Source organism: Lepidochelys kempii, chromosome 1 (genome assembly GCF_965140265.1).
Source record: "Lepidochelys kempii isolate rLepKem1 chromosome 1, rLepKem1.hap2, whole genome shotgun sequence".
NCBI lineage: Eukaryota > Metazoa > Chordata > Testudines > Cheloniidae > Lepidochelys > Lepidochelys kempii.
The window spans coordinates 56883147-56905425 of NC_133256.1; the positions used below are offsets into that span (position 1 = coordinate 56883147).

At 42.6% G+C, this 22279-nt stretch overlaps 1 protein-coding gene across 5 annotated transcripts in view; it reads right to left on the bottom strand.

Moving 5' to 3' along the window:
- The window catches only part of FNDC3A (fibronectin type III domain containing 3A), a 210008-nt gene that overhangs the window by 168738 nt on the left and 18991 nt on the right, over nucleotides 1-22279 (bottom strand). For 3 of the 5 annotated variants that reach the window (XM_073343811.1, XM_073343802.1, XM_073343820.1), the window contains exon 2: nucleotides 12870-12998. In XM_073343811.1, the coding sequence (XP_073199912.1) occupies nucleotides 12870-12971 (102 nt within the window). In that variant the 5' untranslated portion in view covers nucleotides 12972-12998. Of the gene's footprint in view, nucleotides 1-1449; nucleotides 6199-12869; nucleotides 12999-22279 lie in introns of those variants that run through there. The other 2 variants (XM_073343875.1, XM_073343830.1) reach the window with 2 other exon arrangements.

Sequence of the window (22279 nt, forward strand, 5' to 3'; positions counted from 1 at the left end):
CTCATCCTTCTCAGAACTTTCTAGAACTGTGTGGCAACGAAAAGCCAGAGGCTGCCAGCCCTGCTCCACTAGTCTGAGTTGAATCTTGATAGAGCTTGGAATTGGGGGATGAGAAGGCCTGGTAACCTCACCAATGTAGATTCCTCACACACAGCATTAAGGAATTCCATCAGAGCTGGGATTAGTTGGGAAAAAAGTGGGAGCACTGTGTCTCTACCATCTAACTATTCTGTTCCCGGTGTGTGCCTTTGCACATCGCAGAAGGAACGGGATAGCCTACCCAATGTCTATTTATGCTGAGATTACATCTTTTGGGGGTCCCATATCCAGAGGCGTAAGTAAGCCAGTACGGTAAAGTATGGCGTACCGGTAAGAAGGTATGGCGACCGCACCAGCAGGGCTGCTGAAGGGGGAGGAGCCAAAAGGGGCAGCTGCCCTGGGGCACGATGATTTAAAAGGGTCCGGGGCTCCCAGCAGCAGCCGGAGCCCCAAGCCCATTAAATCACCACCACAGCTCCAGGGCTGCTGGCCGCTGCCACTACCCCGATTTAAAGCAGGGCTCTGGCACCGATTTAAAGGGCCTGAGGCTCCCAGTCGCTGCTGCCGCATCAGCAGGCGGAGCCCCAGGCCCTTTAAATTGCCGACGGGGCCCAGACAGTGCGGGCCGGGCAGCGCTGAAGGGCTGGCTGGGGGAATCTGGCCCCAGCCCTGCCCCTTCTGCCCGAGGCCCTGCCCCTTCCGGGGGCCCAGAGCCGCCCCCGCCTTGCCCAGGACCCCAGCCACCCTGCGTACCGGTAAGTCCATTAAGTTACTTTTTAACCCCTGCTCCTATCCCTCTTGGGAAAGTGTGACTATCCCACAGAGCAACCGAGGCAGGAGCGGCTCACTGAAGAATGGACTGGCTGACCCTTTGATGACTTCAGCATCTTATGCGTGACAAAAATCCTGTCATGTCTGACCGTGAGGTAACAGATAACAGAGAGAAAGAGCAGGCGATCACAATGCACATACCGGCAACAATGTAATCAGCTACTGCCTAATTTCCAGAGCTCCTCACAGAAACTGTATTTTCAAAAATCTTAACCCTAGTTTACTATTTTGTGCAGTTTAACATGGGAAATGAATGTTTACCTTTTGGTTGTTGTGTTCAAAGAGGCGGCAGAGGAATATTTATAAACAGCATCACAAATATCTACTATCCCACTAACTCAGGCCAAGTAAAGTATCAGTTTTTTTATAATCATATTTGTACAGTACAGGCAAACAGATTTTGTGGCTGAGCTGGTAAATTATACAGCTGTTCTGCAAGGCCTTTTTTATTCCATTTTTAAAACAATTTTATTTTAAATATAAAATAATTTCATAACAGCATTTCTGTTCCTGTTAGGTTCTGTAAAGCCCTGTTTAAAAACAAATCACTTATGGCCAGACAGTAATACCCTTACTCACTTTTGAATAATATATTCCTGCACAAGTAGTCCCACTGACTTTCATTGGTCTATCTGTCATATACGGCACAATTCAGCATGTGTCAAGGCATCACAATCTGGCTCCTAATATAATGCCTGAAATTAGGAAATTTAAATTATTTGGCTATTTTTAATGAGTGGTCTCATTTCACTGTATGGTTTGACAATCAAATGATTCCACACTGAAGTAAGTACACTACTACTGTTCATTTGAATATGCTATGTGAGTAATTTTTTATTAATTTGCTAGACCACAAAGTTATATTTTCATATTTATAATGCATTAAAGCTGCTTCATGTTAATTCAACAAATAGTCTTAAACATCTTGGATTTCATTTTACATTTGAAAGTTTATTCACTTTTCGGATACTCTTCAAAGTTCTTTAGACTCTTCGTTTTCAGTAAACAAAGGCATCTTAATCTTGACTTCCACGTGAAAAATCTTACATTTTGAAAGACTCTCTCTCAAAGTATTAATTCTATCCTTAGGAAAAATGCATGTCTTATTCCACAGATTAGTAATCACAGGAATAAAATACATAAAAATGGTAAGCTATTAATCTTTTTAGAAAATTAATCTTCACTATTTATTTATTTATTTAAGAAACAGAAAAAAATTCCTCCTAGAAGATAAAATAAATGAATTTCAATTATGGGGTTGTTCTGTCCAGATCCTCATCCCGGTTCACAGTTCATTATTGTCTTGCATTCTAAGTAAATAAGCCTCAAAAGAATGAGGCTCTGATCCTGCACCATTAAAGTCAATGGGAGCTTTACCACTGACTTCGATGAGCATAGGCTCAAGCTTTGCGTCAGTGGTCAGAAGAAAATTCTGACTCACGTGCCCAATAGAGGTCTAAATAACATGACAAGAGATACCCTCCTCTCTCACGTACATACTATGAGAGACTCTGTATTTGCTGTCAAAGTATATGCTGGTCACACAGTCTTTGCTCTAAAGAGTTCACAGTCTAAGAATAAGAAAACAAGCAATGTATTACAGGTGAAGGAAAGGGATAAAAACATATTATACTTGATTTTTTTCCCCTATAAACAATGTCAATTATACCCAGCTGGTCCTCTCCAATTTTTATTTGCTGGCAATGACTATAGACATCACAGTCAAAGTGGGTCCTGAAGAGGGATTTGAAGAGAGGACAGGGGTATTATGGACAAATTCAGGTAAAGCAGTCCAATGCAAGTTTATATCTATCAGAGTAACATATGAATGGACACAAGACTCCCAATGTGTAGCAAACACTACTAATTTAGTTTCGATGGGCCAGAATGTAAATCTGTAAGTGTAAATACAAGACTGTAAAAAACTTGAATTGTTCAAGTTGTGTATCCTTCCCAGGATTTTTGCTTTAAAAATAAATAAATAAATAAAAAATAACCACCATCCTACCCAGAAGAAGATCTCACAACCTTAGCTTGCTCAGGCCATTCAATGTCTGAATCACCTTTCCCTTCATCTTTTGAGATTTACTTGTGAATATTTGTGTAGCTAAAGTTAAGAGTTAGAGAAAAATATTTTATATTCTGTTGAAATATTTGAAATTAATTGATTTGAAAGGAATATTTGTAAAGTTTCAGGAAATGACTGTATGATTTCGATCCATCCAGCACCTCAACTTTGTATTTCACTAGAAAGAGCATAAACTACATATAACTTGAAATCACAAAAAAAGTATTTCATTAAAACAGTAACTAAATAAATGGATTTTGTTAATACATTTTCAGATTGTATCCTGTGTAATGTTAGTTTTCTGGGTTTAGGATCTCAGATGTTTCAAATCATGGCAATTTGCTATGAAGAACTGGTAAACATTGTATAGTCAATTTCTAACATAAAAAGTTTTTAATATATATATATACACACACACTATAATGGAGCCTGGGGACCCAGTTACGATATGGGCAATCCAAGGCTTTAGCTTGGTTGCAGTGACACAGTAAAATTCTGTTCCAATTAGAAATTACAATTGTTATCACTTGATCCCCTGATTCTGTTATAACTGTGTTGTAGAGTGGGTGAGCAGTTCTGTAGTATTTTAGTAAAAGTGTTTTTGAAATGGGAAAAATGTTTGAATAGTAGCTAAGCATGTGAAATAGCTAGTTTTCAGGATATTGTATATAGCTCCATGTTTATCAGCATAATGATGGCAAAAATTCTCACTGCAGTCTCTAAAACACATTACAAGGGTAAAGCTAGGAAAATCTTTCACAATACCAAAACCCAATATTAATGCAAGTTATACCACAACTTCAAAAAACAAACACTGAAACTGATTAAAAGTACAGTGAAACAACATTTAGGTTGAAACAGATACCTTCACATAACAGCAATGGAGTTCAGAGTTAAATCTGTGATGCTTCATACATAACTCAGCAAAAGACTACACTGTATATAGAGGTATATTCTTATACTGATGTAAACAAGAGATGCTTATAAATTCTTGTGACCTAATATGAGGATGTATTCCAAAATGTGCAGAATCACCCATTGCTCTGAATTTCTTGTACCATGGGTCTTAATTGGCTGAGCTAATGACAGAGTTGTAACTACAATTCTGAATGTCCTGGCTTTTGTAAGCTCCAAACATAAAAGTATTTAGTTAATGCTGGTTTCTTAAACACTACAAGAAAAGTAATAAATGTTTCCAGTAAAGGTTTCTGACACTGAATAAATACATTTTCAAATTATTTAAGGCTCATGTATCACACACACAAAAGAAAAACAAAGTCAAATCAATTGATAATAAAAGTTTTACTAATTTTTGTGAGATTCTAAATTGTAGCCAGATCTGTTATATAATTTGGAACTATAATGAAATGAAAAAAGTGGTATTAGCTGTCCTTAACTGTTATCTGAAAACCTAGCTAACATTTTGTAGAATTATTTTAAATAAATCTGTTAACTGTTCTCTGAGGGTTATATCCAGTTTGTATGCATGGCTGCTCTCTAAGGATAGATACTGTATAAACTACAAACTTTTTACTCCTAAAAAAATTAATGAGAGGCATAATTTAGTCTCTAGCGTGATTCTTGCTTCAAATTATTTTCTTTTAGTCTGAATCTTGCTTAGTAGAAAGATAACAGAATATATTTTTTTTTAAATAAAACTTCCCCCAAAGGACATTCAAAAATAAAAACTCTTCCAAACACCGGAGGTCATTACTGAACAAGCTGTATGAAAGGGCAGATTGACTAGCCTCATTTTTTGGAGGGGATAAAGAGAAGTTATTTTCGTGAGTACCTAAAGGTAAAGTAAGAATAGAAATGGGAAGAAAAGAGAGATAGAAATAGGTGAAGAAAGGGTATGAGAAGAGGAAAGTAGTTAAGCAGAAGTATTGAATGTCTAGAGAGAAAGGTAAGAACGTAAGCTTTAATATGTCTATATCTTTTATTCAAGTTTTTGCTTAATGGGTTGCTGTTTAGTTTAGTCAGAGATGGTTACTTCTGCTTTTGGTTAAAAGTAGTTAAAACTATTTTTATTAAAAGAAAGCTCTGTTTTAAAATTTCAGAATAATTTCTATCTGTATTATATAATAATAAATGCCATCTCTTTAAAACAATGTAGGTAAAAATTCTGAAATGTATTTAATACCAGGAAGACGACATTCTCAGAAAAAGCAAACTGGAATACCATATTTTCTTCCCCATACACCCACCACGTAACACTTAACAGTTCTTCCTCCTCCTCTTCATTTAAGTCTCATTCAGCTCTCATCCCAGTTTGACCTCATATTGGATCTCAGTTTGGCTAGTTCACTCCATTTCCTCTTAAAACCAAGCAACCAGGCTTCTCTTCTAAAATTTCTTTCCACTCCCATTTCTCTTGTTACTCTTGGAACATATGCAGGTCACTCATGACAGCATCCCTTTGTGTCCCTGTCATGATCCCCTAGAAGTAGCAGTCACAAGCATTCCCCAAACGGCCCTGTTTTGGACACATATAGGGATCTTGTTTTTCATTAATGCAAAAACATACATATGTAGAATGAAGAAAAAACGGAATATAAAGTGTCTATTGTAGCAAAGATCTACTGTCAATAGGTCATGCAGTTCCTCTCCCTTGTGGCAGAATATTGCTCCCTATAGTGCGCATTTTCTGCTGGTCTGATAAGAATTATGTTCTTTATTAGTTTTGAGGAACCATTAATAGGTTTTATACTGTACTTTCCTGAAGCAACAAAATTGGCTTCTATATCGGTACCAGGTTTTTTTTAAATATTACTTGATGTGACCCAGGGACCTCTTGGGATCTACTGGCAGAGGGCATGGGGGTACATAGGGTCACAGGGATTCCCTGGGTCTGGTCTCTATAGTTTGTCAAAGAGTGCCATGTAAGGTCTCTACTGAAAGCCTGTGTCACACCGATCATAATAATCATTGCAAAATAGATAGATAATATGCAAGGAGTTATATATATATACACACTGAAAATTATGCTCTTAAGGCAGAGGTGGGCAAACTACGGCTCGCTGGCCACATCTGGCCCGTGGGACCGTCCTGCCCGGCGCCTGAGCTCCCGGCTGGGGAGGCTAGTCCCCCCCCCGCTATTCCCCCTCTCCCACAGCCTCAATGTGCTGCACTGCCAGTGCTCTGGCCCGCCAGTCCTGCCGGACAGTGTGGCAGCGTGGCTGGCTCTGGCATGATGGGGGGGGGAGCGGGAGGTCCCGGGGGGCAGTCAGGGGACAGGGAGTGGTTGGATGGGGTGGAGGTTGGGTGGGGGGGGGCGGTCAGGGAACAGGGAGGCTGGATAGGCGTCGGAGTCCCGGGGTGCCTGTTAGGGGGAAGGGGTGGGGATCCTGGGAGGGGGGCGATCAGGGGACAAGGAGCAGGGGGGTTGGATGGGTCAGGGATTCTGAGCGGGAAGTGGGAGGGGGCGGATGGAGGTGGGTACCAGGCTGTTTGGGGAGACACAGCCTTCCCTACCCAGCCCTCTATATAGTTTTGCAACTCCGATGTGGCCCTCGGGCCAGAAAGTTTGCCCACCCCGTCTTAAGGTCTGTGAGCTGGGGGGCTGGTCACCAGAAAGCGATAAGCAAGTTTCTTTGAGGCAGGAGATGCTTATCTACCTGTCTGGCTATATGTAAATTGAGCATTGCATACTTCACAATGAATGTCTATTGACAGCCTGAACAAAATGCTAATCCAGTAATTGCAAAGTCACCAGGGGAGATTCTATATAGCAAAAAAAAAACAAACAAAAAAAACAAACAGCAGGTGTTACCCTGTTTACAAGTGAAGACAGTGGATGGTTAGAACAGTATCTGGGGGTGCAGATTACACCCAGGTATCTTTCAGCTAAGGGGCAAGTAGCCAGCTGGCTTGTCTTATGAACACAGGATCACAGACCATCTGGCTTTTAAACAATGGGAGACACACTTTTGGATGGGCTATGCTTTGTAAGACAGAAGAAATGTCTTGTTAAGTTTAGGCTCCAGAAAGCATGTTAACTTTTATTGTACATGTAACCATTTGATACAATTAACTCTACTTGGTTCTTAGAATCATAGAATATCAGGGTTGGAAGGGACCCCAGAAGGTCATCTAGTCCAACCCCCTGCTCAAAGCAGGACCAATTCCCAGTTAAATCATCCCAGCCAGGGCTTTGTCAAGCCTGACCTTAAAAACTTCTAAGGAAGGAGATTCTACCACCTCCCTAGGTAACGCATTCCAGTGTTTCACCACCCTCTTAGTGAAAAAGTTTTTCCGAATATCCAATCTAAACCTCCCCCACTGCAACTTGAGACCATTACTCCTCGTTCTGTCATCTGCTACCATTGAGAACAGTCTAGAGCCATCCTCTTTGGAACCCCCTTTCAGGTAGTTGAAAGCAGCTATCAAATCCCCCCTCATTCTTCTCTTCTGCAGGCTAAACAATCCCAGCTCCCTCAGCCTCTCCTCATAACTCATGTGTTCTAGACCCCTAATCATTTTTGTTGCCCTTCGCTGGACTCTCTCCAATTTATCCACATCCTTCTTGTAGTGCGGGGCCCAAAACTGGACACAGTACTCCAGATGAGGCCTCACCAATGTCGAATAGAGGGGAACGATCACGTCCCTCGATCTGCTCGCTATGCCCCTACTTATACATCTCAAAATGCCATTGGCCTTCTTGGCAACAAGGGCACACTGCTGACTCATATCCAGCTTCTCGTCCACTGTCACCCCTAGGTCCTTTTCCGCAGAACTGCTGCCTAGCCATTCGGTCCCTAGTCTGTAGTGGTGCATTGGATTCTTCCATCCTAAGTGCAGGACCCTGCACTTATCCTTATTGAACCTCATCAGATTTCTTTTGGCCCAATCCTCCAATTTGTCTAGGTCCTTCTGTATCCTATCCCTGCCCTCCAGCGTATCTACCACTCCTCCCAGTTTAGTATCATCCGCAAATTTGCTGAGAGTGCAATCCACACCATCCTCCAGATCATTTATGAAGATATTGAACAAAACCGGCCCCAGGACCGACCCTTGGGGCACTCCACTTGATACCGGCTGCCAACTAGACATGGAGCCATTGATCACTACCCGTTGAGCCCGACAATCTAGCCAGCTTTCTATCCACCTTATAGTGCATTCATCCAGCCCATACTTCCTTAACTTGCTGACAAGAATACTGTGGGAGACCGTGTCAAAAGCTTTGCTAAAGTCAAGAAACAATACATCCACTGCTTTCCCTTCATCCACAGAACCAGTAATCTCATCATAAAAGGCGATTAGATTAGTCAGGCATGACCTTCCCTTGGTGAATCCATGCTGGCTGTTCCTGATCACCTTCCTCTCATACAAGTGCTTCAGGATTGATTCTTTGAGGACCTGCTCCATGATTTTTCCAGGGACTGAGGTGAGGCTGACTGGCCTGTAGTTCCCAGGATCCTCCTTCTTCCCTTTTTTAAAGATTGGCACTACATTAGTCTTTTTCCAGTCATCCGGGACTTCCCCGGTTCGCCACGAGTTTTCAAAGATAATGGCCAATGGCTCTGCAATCACAGCCGCCAATTCCTTCAGCACTCTCGGATGCAACTCATCCGGCCCCATGGACTTGTGCACATCCAGCTTTTCTAAATAGTCCCTAACCACCTCTATCTCCACAGAGGGCTGGCCATCTCTTCCCCATTTTGTGATGCCCAGCGCAGCAGTCTGGGAGCTGACCTTGTTAGTGAAGACAGAGGCAAAAAAAGCATTGAGTACATTAGCTTTTTCCACATCCTCTGTCACTAGGTTACCTCCCTCATTCAGTAAGGGGCTCACACTTTCCTTGGCTTTCTTCTTGTTGCCAACATACCTGAAGAAACCCTTCTTGTTACTCTTGACATCTCTTGCTAGCTGCAGCTCCAGGTGCGATTTGGCCCTCCTGATATCATTCCTACATGCCCGAGCAATATTTTTATACTCTTCCCTGGTCATATGTCCAACCTTACACTTCTTGTAAGCTTCTTTTTTATGTTTAAGATCCGCTAGGATTTCACTATTAAGCCAAGCTGGTCGCCTGCCATATTTACTATTCTTTCGACTCATCGGGATGGTTTGTCCCTGTAACCTCAACAGGGATTCCTTGAAATACAGCCAGCTCTCCTGGACTCCTTTCCCCTTCAAGTTAGTCCCCCAGGGGATCCTGGCCATCCGTTCCCTGAGGGAGTCAAAGTCTGCTTTCCTGAAGTCCAGGGTCCGTATCCTGCTGCTTACCTTTCTTCCCTGCGTCAGGATCCTGAACTCAACCAACTCATGGTCACTGCCTCCCAGATTCCCATCCACTTTTGCTTCCCCCACTAATTCTACCCGGTTTGTGAGCAGCAGGTCAAGAAAAGCGCCCCCCCCTAGTTGGCTCCTCTCGCACTTGCGCCAGGAAATTGTCCCCTACGCTTTCCAAAAACTTCCTGGATTGTCTATGCACCGCTGTATTGCTCTCCCAGCAGATATCAGGAAAATTAAAGTCACCCATGAGAATCAGGGCATGCGATCTAGTAGCTTCCGTGAGTTGCCGGAAGAAAGCCTCATCTACCTCATCCCCCTGGTCTGGTGGTCTATAGCAGACTCCCACCACCACATCACTCTTGTTGCACACACTTCTAAACTTAATCCAGAGACACTCTTCTCAAATCTTTGTTCTTTATTAAATAAACTTGTACTTGTTTTCAATATAAACAAATCTAAATGGTGCTATTTGAGTGGAACCAAGATCCTGAGGTGAAACTGGTAAACTGGTGCGTACTATTTCTTTGGGAGTAGTGGATCTGTGAATTCTGAGATAAATACTATCAGGAATTGTGTCATTGTGTGTGTGAGACTTTAACTTCCTGGACATAGATTGGAGAACAAGTACTACTAATACTGGTAGGGCCCACTTACTCCTGGATGTGATATAAGTCAGTTTCCTTCATCAAATCATCACTGAACCAACAAGAAGGGATGCAATTTTAGATTTGGTTTTGTTAAGTAGTGAGGGCATCATAGAACAGCTGGTCATAGGAAATAACCTTGGATTGACTGATCACAAGATGATTCAGTTTAAATTAAATGGAAGGATAATCAAAACCAGGTCATCAAGAACATTTTTTTATTTCAAAAGGGCAGATTTTGGGAAACTAAGGGAATTAAAGAAGTCACCTGGACTAAAGAGGTCAAGGGCTTCAATGTGGAGGAGGCTTAGAATTTCTTTTAAATCAACTATACACTAATTATCTTTAATTTGCATCCCAAGCAAGGGGGAAAAAATCTTGTAGGAAAAGTCTCCAGAGCTGTCTGGATGAATAATTATCTCAAAAAGGTTACTAGGGGTAAGCTGAAAGCCCATAGCAAATGGAAAAAGATTGATCAGTGAAGAAAGCTATATCTTGGAGGTTAGAAATTGTATAAAGTGAGAATTGCTAAAAGCCAGGCTGAATTAGTTCTTGCCAAAGAAATGAATATAAGTAGTAAGAGGTTTTTTCGTTATATACATAAAAATAGAATGAAGAAGGATGAGGTCTGTGTGCAGTGTGGATAGGGAGAAGATTAAAGGTAATCTAAGTATGCCCCAAAACTAAATTAATACAATGTCTCTGTTTTCAACAAGGATGATAATATGGAACATGAGTACGAAGGCAGGATGGCTGATAGAAATGAGTGCATAGAAATAGGTATGACCACAACAGAGGTGGAAGAAAAACTTGAAGAGTTTAATGCTCTCAAATCGGGGGGACCAGACAATTTCCACCCCAAAATACTGAAAAAAATGGCACATGCGATTGCAAATTCTCTAGTAGCAAGGATTTTAAATAAATCTATTTGGGGTAGTACTGCATGACTGGAGAATAGCTAATGTCATACCTATGCTTATGGGCATTTACAGCTCTGTTAGTCTGATCTCGGTAATATGCAAGATTTTAGAACAAACTGCAAAGGAAAGAATAATTAAATGTATGGAGGTAAACAGAAAAGGAGATGTAATGCAAGATGGGTTTACCAGGGTATAGACTGTGCCAGTGTGATGGGATGTTTATCACACATCAGTTCTGAAAGGGATAAGGAAGCTGAGAAAGAAGGGCCAATTAATGTGAAATGCTGCACATGCAAGGATGAGGCTGGAGAAGCAACCCATGACTGGAAGATGACGCTTAGCTCAGTAGGTGTTGCCTGGGCTAGTATAAAACCAGGAAGATGGCAACAGAAATGGTTTCAGTGAGGAAGACTGTGCACAGAAATGGAATGAAACTCAATAGTACAAAGTGCAAAGTTATGCATTTAAGCTTTAGTAAGAAGAATTTCTATAAAAAGCTGTTGGCTCATCAGTTGTGACAGATAAGAAAAGTGACCTGAGTGTGTTGGTCAATCACAGAATGACTGAGTCACCAATGTGATGCAGCTGCAAAAAAAGGCAAATGTGATCCTAAGATAGATCATGGCATCTTCAGTACAGATACAGACATATTAATACCATTGTACAAGGCACTGGTAAGAACTAATTTGGAATATGACATAGAATTCTGGTTGCCCATGTTCCAGTTTGAATTCATCTTTCTAGAACAGGTGCAGAGAAGAGCTACAAGGATGATTCGGGGAATGTAGGGTCTGTGTTATGAGAGGGGACTGGAAGAGCTTGGCTTGTTTTAGCCTAATGAAAAGAAGGCTGAAAAGGGAACCACAGAGGATTAAGAGCTATTTAAGCTAAAGGACAATGTTGGCACAAGAACAAAATGGGTATAAACTGCTTGTGACCAAATTCAGGCTGGAAACTAGAAGAAGGTTAGAAACCTTCAGAGGAGTGAGATTCTGGAACAGCCTCCCAATAGGAGTTGTGGGTGCAAACACCTTAGTTTTGAGAGAGAGAGAGAGAGAGAGATGGATAAATTTATGAATGGGATTATATGATAGGGTTGCATGTGATGGTGGGGGCAGGGCTTGGCAGCTCTGAGGGTCCCTTCTGATTTATGTCTTATGCCCCTCAAATCTCAAGCTTCAGGGCTTCAACTGGCCAATTGCAAGGATCAGGAAGGGATTTCCACACACTCCTCACCCATCAATGTATTCTCTTTTTTTTTGTTTTTTGTCTCCTTCCTCTAAAAGATCAGAGATGGCCATGGCTGGAGATGGGGGACAAGACAGGGTGGGCCAGTACTCTGAGGTAGCACTGAGGATTCTTTCTCTCATGGGCTTAGCTAGCTGGTTCTTGCTCACATGCTTAGGGTATAACTGATCATCATATGTGGGGTTGGAAAGGAATTTTCCCCCAGGTCAGACCTGCAGTGACCTAGGGTTTTTGCCTTCCTCTGCAGCATGGGATGTGGGTTATTTGCAGGAATTATCTGGGTATATCTCCCTTAATCAATTCCCTGCCATTTCAGGAGACTCTGGCATTGGTGCATCTCGGTACTGCCTAGTCTCTACCTGTGGCACACAACAGTTTAGTCTCTTCTGGGCTGTAATACTTCAGTCTAATTTCAGTTGTTGGGTTTAGTGTGTGGGTGCTGGGTGGTGTTTGTGACCTGTGATATACAGGAGATCAAACTAGATGATCTGGTTGTCCACTTTGGCCTTAAACTCTATGATAATAGCTAACAGGCTCTCATCTTAAATACCAAAAAGTTTTTGGAAATATTTACCATCTCTATAGGCAATGTAAATGTCTTAAGAAAAGGATCAAAATCTGGCACCTGCAGCACCCAGACTGTAGTTTCTCTATTCCACAGCCTAATAAGTGAACAAAACACAATGAGCCTAGATCTACACTGACTTCTCAAGAGATATCAGAATGGTGTGACTATTATTTTCACGACTTTTGCTAATGAGCATTTTGGCGTTTTTCAGGATTTGGAGCTTTTCAAATATCCCACCTCTTCAGCTGGTACATAATGACATTTCTTTTGTATATATGGCATAAAAGAAAGCAAAGGTATTGAAGTTTCTTTACCTGTTGTGCTCCATCGCCGCTAACAATAGGGGCAGGTAGAAGAGGAATTTCACTACTTATAATCTGAGTAGTATCCAGTAGTGGCGGGTGTTCTGCCATCATTGATGGTACATTAATTCACAGGATCACCTGTAAAGAAAAACTACCAAAATTACATAATGTACATATTATATATTTTAATACATGAAGACTGATTTCATAGTAAGTATCCTTTAAAATAGTCTTCAGTGTTAAAAAGTAAAGTTAACAAGATAATTAAATGCACCAGTATAAATATTTTTCATAACACATCTCAAAGGACCTTTCCATAAATATGACTTTAAGGTTATTTTGAAATGCTAGCACAGTGGCTCTCAAGCAGGGGTACATGTACCACTGGGGGCACTCAAAGGTCTTCCAAGGGGTATGCAACTCATCTAGATAATAGTTTCTCAACCTAGGGCTTGCAGCCCATGGGGAGGAGGGGTTATGGGATGGGTTTGGGGGGCTTGCAAGTGCAGTGTTGGCATTAGGGGGTGGCAAGCAGGGCAATTGCACAGAGTCCCACACCACCGGGGGCACACAAAGCTAAGTTACATGCTTCAGCCCCATGTAGCAGGGCTTCAGCTTTAGACAAGTCCCACAAGTGAAAAAACAGTCTCAAGGATCACACTGAAACGTAAGTACAACATTTATATTCCAATACATTTATTTTATAATTATATGATAAAAATGAGGAAGTAAGCAATTTTTCAGTAATAGTGTGCTGTGACACTTTTGTGTTTCTATGTTTGATTTTGTAAGCTGTTTTATGTGAGGTGAAACTTGGGGTAGGCAAGACAAATCAGACTCCTGAAAGGGATACAGTAGTCTGGAAAGGTTGAAAACCGTTGTGCTAGTGTAACCCACAATTATACTCTATAGTAGGGGTGGGCAAACTTTTTGGCCCGAGGGCCACATTGGGATGCGAAACTGTATGGAGAGCCGGTAGGGAAGGCTGTGCACATGTCCCCAAACAGCCTGGCCCCCGCCCCCTATCCAACCCCTCCCACTTCCCACCCGACTGCCCCCCTCAGAACCCCACCCCCAATCCAACCCACCTTGCCTGCTCCTTGTCTCCTGACCGCCACATCCCGGGACCCCCACCCCTAACCGCCCCCCGGGACCCGGGGTTTTTCGCCTTCCTCTGCAGTGTGGGGCACGGGTCACCTGCAGAAGGATTCTCTGCACCTTGAAGTCTTTAAACCACGAGTTGAGGACTTCAATAGCTGAGACATAGGTCAGGGGTTTGTTAAAGGAGTGGATGGGTGAGATTCTGTGGCCTGCGTTGTGCAGGAGGTCAGACTAGATGATCATAATGGTCCCTTCTATTACCAGCAGGACAGTGGCATGGGAGGAGGTATTGTTTCATGGTCTCTGTGTGTATATAATGTCTTCTGCAGTTTCCACAGTATGCATCCGATGAAGTGAGCTGTAGCTCACGAAAGCTCATGCTCAAATAAATTGGTTAGTCTCTAAGGTGCCACAAGTACTCCTTTTCTTTTTGCGAATACAGACTAACACGGCTGTTACTCTGAAACCTTCTGACCTTAAAGTCTATGAGACTCCCCCCCATCTAACCCTCCTCCGTTTCCCCCCCCCGAACCTCTACCCTATCCAACTGCCCCCTGTTCCCCATCCCATGACCGCCCCCGCACCTCTGCCCCATCCAACCACCCCCTGCTCCCTGACTGCCCCCCAGGACCTCCTGCCTCTTATCCAACCCCCCCCCCCAGCCCCGACACCCTTACTATGCTACTCAGAGCAGCATGTCTGGCAGCCACGCCGCCCAGCCAGAGCTAGACACACCGCCACGCTGCCCTGCAGGAGTGTGCATCCCCGCCGCCCAGACCGCTGCCCGCGTGGCGGCATAACTCCAGGGGAGGGGGAACAGTGGGGGAGTGACTGCAGCTAGCCTCCCCGGCTGGGAGCTCAGGGGCCGGGCAGGACAGTCCCGCGGGCTGGATGGGGCCTGCAGGCCATAGTTTGCCCGTCTCTGCTCTTTAGGTCTCTGGCCCCCTCTGGTGGCTGAATCACAGGGGTTTATGAGTTCACTGCAGCCTCTGAGCCAACAGATGGTCAGCCTTTTAAGTCAGTCAGTAGAGACTAAATGGTTTTAGACCCAGAGGTCCAAGATTTAATTCTCACTGTTCACAACTCATCTAAGGGAACTGTGTTACATTAGAAAGGCTTGAAAGTGCACAAATGTCTAGCATTGTTATGAACAAATGCACTGGTACAATTTGATCTAATGTCAATTCATTATTATTATTATTTATTTTATTACTGTAGCACCTAGGTGCCCTAGTTATGGACCATGGCCCTGCTGTCCTAGGTGCTGTATAAATACAGAACAAAAAGATGGTTCCTGCCCACGGTCAAGTTTACAATCGAAATATAAAATAAAAGACAACAGCTGGATACAGTCAGATGGGGGAGTGCAGGAAAACAAGACAATATTGGTCAACATGATTCCATTGTTTAGTGGTCTCAGCATACCCATCACCTAAATGTTGCCAATATTTTTTAGGTATCACAGAAAAGGAGGGGTTTGAATGAGGTAGCTTTGCAGATATTTACAGGGAACTCCTTTCAGGCCTGAGGGGCAGCACAGGAGAAAATTTGAAGGTGCTTGTTTGAAAATTTAACAAGTGGGCAATAAAGGATGGCATCATGGATGCAAGAGTTGACATCTTGATCGCCAATGAGATATTATAGGTAGGGTGGGGGACAGGCCAGGGGTTTGAAAGTGAAGACGAACAGCTTATATTTGATGTGACAGGATAGTGGGGGCCACTGGAGGGATGCAGAGAGGTGGCATGGTCAAACTGGTGGGCTAGAAAGATCATCTTTATACCAGCATACTGAACATATAGGAGTAGGGAAACAGTGCACTTATCAAGGCCAGAAAAAAGGATGTTGCAATAATTGAGACACAAGATAAGAGCCTAGACAAGAGGTTTAGATGAGTGGATAGACAGGAAAGGCCATATATTAGAGGCGTTATCCAGAAAGGAATCTATAAGATTTAGATGTAGCCTGGATGAGAGGACGTCAAAGAGAATGACAGGCAGCATGGTGGTGGTATCCACAGTAATCAAGAAAGAAGGTAACAGGAAGCGTTCTAGGGGGCACATTAAGAGCTCTATTTTATCCATGTTTAATCTTGAGTTGACAGGTAGACATCCATGAGGAGATGTCAGAGAGCTGGACCAAGATTTTAATTTGTACAGAAGATAACAGGAGTTATCTGAAGTGAAGGTCCACACAGTTGATGATAGTTAAATTCGAGTCTGGAGATGAGATTACCCAGAGATAAAGTTTAGAGGGAGAAGAAAAGAGGACCAAGGACAGCGCCCTATGGAACACCCACAGAAAGTTGGAGGTGGGATGAGGAGTACCCTCTGAAGGACACGATGAAGGAATGATTTGAAAAGCAGGATAAGAACCAAGAGAGGGACAGAATCACAGAAGCCAAAGGAAAAATTTTTTTGAAAAGAACATTTTCAGTGCCTTCGAAGGTGGCTGACAGGTCAAGGAGAATAAAGACGGAGTATTGGTTCTGAACTTTGGCTAGGAAGAATTAATTAGAAGTCACTGATGAGAGCAGTTTCAGTGGAGAGCAAGGAGCAAAAACCAGATTAGAGAGGGTCCTTTATAAAACTGAAGGAAAGCAACTTCTGATAGAATGTTCAATGAGCTTAGAGATAAACGGAGATGAGGCAGTAGTTAAAGAGGCAAGTGGGGTCAAGGGTGGGCTTTTTTAAAGTGGGAGAAAATAAAGTGTGTTTGTATCGTGAGGAGAAAGACAGCAGAGAATGAGAGGTTAATGAGAAGAGAAAGGTAGGAAGGAGACTGGGTGCAAGGGAGATCAAGAGATGGGACAGGTTGTGGTCACTGGGATAAGTTGAGGGATCAGAGGAGAACAGAACTTCTGCGTCTGTGACAAGGAGAAGGGAAGAATGGTAGGAAGGGGAATGGAAGGCAGGCTGAAAAGGAGGGGGAAAGTTGCATCGTATTTTGTCAGTTTTCTTTTTGAAATCAGTGAGATCCTATGTGGAGAGAAGCAAATGGAGGAAAAGGTTTGCGAAGGTAGTCAAAGGTGGCTGGGAAGGAGGGCATGTGATTCAGTTAAGTTGGAGAGGTAGAGTTGTTTATCTAGGAAGATGGCAGAAGAGAAGCAGGAGAGAACAAATCTGTAGTGGAGGAAATCAGCCTGGTCATGGGATTTTTGCCAGAAACTCTTCACAGAGTGAAAGCAGGAGCAAGGCTGGGGGTTGGCAGGGCAGACCTTGCGATGGGAGAGAGGGGTAAAAATCAGAGTGGAGAAGAGCAAAGCTTGGAGTGAATCAACAACCATAACAATTTAAGAAAGGAAAAAAGAGCAAAGGAGAAGTTATCTATGTTGGTGGATTGGAAGTCACAGGAAGGCTGAGTAACAGGACATAAAGGAGGATGCAGGGGGAGATGCTGAAAGCGACCTGGTGATGGTTGGAGTGGGGGAACTCAACAACTGAGAGACAAGAGAGAGCGCAGTGCTTTGTGAAGACCATGTCAAGTGAATGGCCCTTTTGGTGGCGAGTGGGACAGTTGAACCAAGGCTGTAAGTTGAATGGCGAGATGAGGACAAGGAAACATGCAGCTAAGGGGTCAGCTGGATCATGAACATGGAAAATGAAGTCAGCAAGGATGAGGAAGAGGAAAAAGAGAGAGGGGGGGGTCAAAAACAAAGAGAAAGGCTGATAGGGATGGGATGAACTGGGTGGATGGTTGATGACAGCAACATTGAGGGGGAGAGGGATGAAGAGTCAGAGTCACTTTTATTTAAAAAAGGAAAAAAAGAGTGGAAAAAGGAGAAATGAGGGGTTGGAAGCTTCAGGAATGGGACAGGAGATCGGACCATGGTTGGGGTGTTGGGCTTCAAGGGCTGGGAGTGTGGTAGAAGGAGAGTCCTCTGTAAGAGAGGACAGCTGCAGGGGCAGTCAGATGATGGGATCCAAGTCACAGAACTAGGAGCTGAAGGAACTGAGATATGAAGAGGTTGTGGATAGTGGTCATCTTTTTAGAGAAGACGTGGGCATTCCAGAGATAGGAGGAGAAGGAGAAAAAAGAGTGGGCAAGGAAGGGAATGGGCCTGAGGTTAGAAATGGTGGCATGAGGGGGTGAAAGTCATGGCAGGGACGTGTGTGGGAGGCAGAGGATAGAAGGAGGGCAAGGATTAGGGCAAATGTCAGCAGAGATAGTGGCACAAAAGAGTGTGGATGTAGGCACTGGGTTTATGCTGGTGGGAGGAGGGGGGAAACTGGGCTGGAGAAGGGAAAAGGACCAGCTGGTGGGAATTGTGCAAGGGTGAGTAACAAGGATAGGGAAATGCAGGCATTGGGGGGGGGGGATGAAGGAGGAGGAAAATGGATGCTGTAATGAAGACGGGAGTGGTGAGAACCATGAGTGAGTGGCAGATTAATATAATTTTTAAAAAAGGGGAACTGAAGAAATGCTGTTAGGCAAGGAATTTGAGATTTTTGAGAAGTGACTCTGGTAGCTTTGATCACCAATCTGCATTATTAATGTAATCCTTTAAACTATAGAGTTTATTTTTCTTAATATTAGCAGAGCATATTGAACATACTTGTAAGTTAATGTGTAAAAATTTTTGCAATCAATTAGAACAATTCTTTAAAACAAGCTGGCACAGAAACAAAGCAAAAGTTTAAAAGTTTAATACTTTGACGATTGAGAGAGAATAATTAAATTAAGATGTTTAAAATTAAACCTCAATTAAGTGCAAATTTTAAAAACTTCCACAAAATGGTGCCCCTTTCCATGATGCTTGTTAGAAATGTGACCATACAACAAGCACAATGATAAAATACATTGTGCCTCTTCCCTAGTACTGTAGATGGGATAGCTGCACAGAGTAGAACAGGTGCTCGGTACAGTCCTACAGCTCAACTGCTAATGGTCTATTTAGATGTCATGCGATCTTGCCTGACCAAATCCTTAGAGCTCACTAAACATCAGAGCGTCCTTCTGCAGTTTGTCAGGGTAGTCCTTCTCTTCTCAAAACCCCCAAAATAAACTCCCCTAACAAGAAACACCTCACAGAAGAACACAATAATACAAAAAGGATAGGGGCAAGAATCAAGTATTTGTTTAAACACTAACAATCACTCATGCATGTAATAATAAAGATAGAATCAGGTCTGAGCAGATGTTTTTGTGTTGACCACCTACTAATTACCAGGGAGAATAGAAGACACTCCCCTTCCCTTCTGTTGGAGACACACCCCTCTATGTAATTGATGATTATTTTAAATTTTGAAACCACTGTTCCTATTCAGAAATTGGGCTGGGTCTTAATTTATATTTTGCAGAATTCGAACAAGATTTCTCTGTGGTTTCAATTAGGTCAGAAATACCACAAGGATATTTTTCTTGTAATAGTCTTATACATTTAAGTCACTACCCATTGCAATGAGGGCAGGCAGGCAAGAGGGATATCACATACATCCCTACAAATATAAATAAGCACCCAAAGATTGTTGTGGGTGGTTCTCTTTGCTAAAAAAAAACACATTTTTTCTTTGTTTCAATCTTGAAATTGATGAGCATGTAAATTTTCTAAATAGAGTCTCAAATACTTAAAGCAAGGAAGTAATTTGCAGAGTAGGCTTAATTGCAAGGTAGCCTATTTCCCCTTGTTTTTTCCTACCCCCCACACCCCCCCAGACATTCTTGTTAAACCCTGGATTTGTGCTGGAAATGGCCCATCTTGATTATCATACACAATGTAAGGAGAGTGGTCACTTTGGATAAGCTATTACCAGCAGGAGAGTGAGTTTGTGTGTGTGTGTGGGGGGTGTGTGTGAGAAAACCTGGATTTGTGCTGGAAATGGCCCAACTTGATTATCATACACAATGTAAGGAGAGTGATCACTTTAGATAAGCTATTACCAGCAGGAGAGTGGGGTGGGAGGACGTATTTTTTCATGCTTTGTGTGTATATAATAAGAGCTTCTAAACTTTCCACAGTATGCATCCGATGAAGTGAGCTGTAGCTCACGAAAGCTTATGCTCAAATAAATTGGTTAGTCTCTAAGGTGCCACAACTACTCCTTTTCAATTTGGAGATGGTCAGCCCTGGTGTCGTGACCCTTTAATGGCTCCTTTACAGCACGTAAATCCCACGACAACTGATAGAATCATAGAATATCAGGGTTGGAAGGGACCCCAGAAGGTCATCTAGTCCAACCCCCTGCTTGAAGCAGGACCAATTCCCAGTTAAATCATCCCAGCCAGGGCTTTGTCAAGCCTGACCTTAAAAACCTCTAAGGAAGGAGATTCTACCACCTCCCTAGGTAACGCATTCCAGTGTTTCACCACCCTCTTAGTGAAAAAGTTTTTCCGAATATCCAATCTAAACCTCCCCCACTGCAACTTGAGACCATTACTCCTCGTTCTGTCATCTGCTACCATTGAGAACAGTCTAGAGCCATCCTCTGATAGAGTATACCGGCACAACAAAGGAAACCTACAACCCATTATCAACCATATCATTGAGGCTAGTGGCTTGCTATGGTAACGATACACAAAAAGTCTGACGATAGGGCAAAAAATAAAAGGTGACAGTCATGATGAATGCTTAATTAAGGAGAAAAAATGCTATCACCAAAGTCCTTGGTCCATTATTTTAACTAGAACTTATGAGTGTCAAGTACCAGTGGAGTAGAGTGTAGAATTCTTCTTCAGTTGTATGTTTGTTTTATACTGAATAATGTCAATGCAGGGCAGTCCTGTATATGTGACTTATTTTATCAATGTAATGTTGGTGTGTATATAATAATCTGATGTTTCATGAAAACTCTGACATTTATACAGTAGAGGTGTTACAGCAATGAAAAGTTAGAAATTTAAGACTACTGCATCTTGGAACTGTGTGTTATTAGGCCTGATTTTTAAAACTAATGTAGCTTGTTGTTAAGATTGTATCGCTGTATTTCAAAAATTATTTAAAATTTTGAACGACACTAACCTAGCTTTGGAATCAAATATATACATGTGATGGGTTGGACCTCCCCCCCAATCCGGGATGCCACCTACTGTACTGGGGTTTCACTGACCCCCTCCTGCTCCACCAGCCTGGATTCCCTTTCCCTGTTTTGCTGAATTAGGCTCTCCGGCCTCTTGTACCACACACAGATAGGGCCACACCCAGCTGCAGACAAAGACTGAAGTCAGCTCTGTGTCAGAGGACTCACCCAGCACTCACGTGCACACCCCTTTTGGGAGATAAGCCCAAAGGGATATTGTCTTGTGCTGTACAGAAAAATCTGCATAGCACAAGCTCATAAAAATTCGCCCTCTTCCTCATTGTGAAGAGAGATATGCACACTTTCTTGCCCTCCCCGCCCCAGTTAGAAATTGCATAAACTGGATTTAATAAAACACAAAACTAATTTATGAACTATAAAAAGCAGATTTTAAGTGGTTAAAGGGATAGCAAACAGAACAAAGCAGATTACTAAGCAAAAAAAACCACGCAAACTAAGCTTGATTAACTAAAGAAATTGGCTACAAATAGCAATTTCTCACCCTAAGTATCGTCACAGGGAGATTACAAAGTGTCTTGAAAGTCAGCTGCACTGGTCTGCAGCTTGAAACTTCGGGTATTATTACTCAAAAGCTAGATGCCCTTCCAGCCTGGGCTCAACTCTGACCCCCCCAAGTTTCAGTTCTTGCTTCTAGATGTTTTTCAGTGTCTCTTTGGGTGGGGAGGCAGAGGAGAACCATGATGATGTCACTCCCCTACCTTATATAGCATTTGTGTATGGCGAAAACCCTTTGTCTTCCCATGGAAAAACACTGGCATTCCAATGGGGGATGGGAGAGGTCCAGTACCAGGTGACTCAGTCACACGTCTCAGCAGGGTCATAGCCGCCATTACTCGTAGCCTGACTGGAGCATCCACAGGAAGACTAAGCTCTTTCACAGCCCATTGTCTTTTGCTGATGGGCCATCAGCCCTGTCGGGCTTTGCATTGTTGTACCTGAAGGGCTAGTTGCGGGAGTCACCCAAAGTAGCACATTTGAAATACAAATACATGGTCAATATTTCTAACTTCAGATACAGAAATGATACAGGCATACAAATTGGATAATCACATTTGGTAAATTATAACCTTTCCAATGATATCTCACATGAGCCATCTTGCATAAAGTATTTCTCAGTTATGCCATATCCATATCATAAGCACATTTCCATAAAGAATATGGAACGTAACATCACAATACAAAAATTAAATTGAATTAAAAAACCCATACTACGTTACCATATTTTTAAATGAGCAGGAAATGCACAAAATTATTCAAGATTTATTTTATAAAAATAAAACA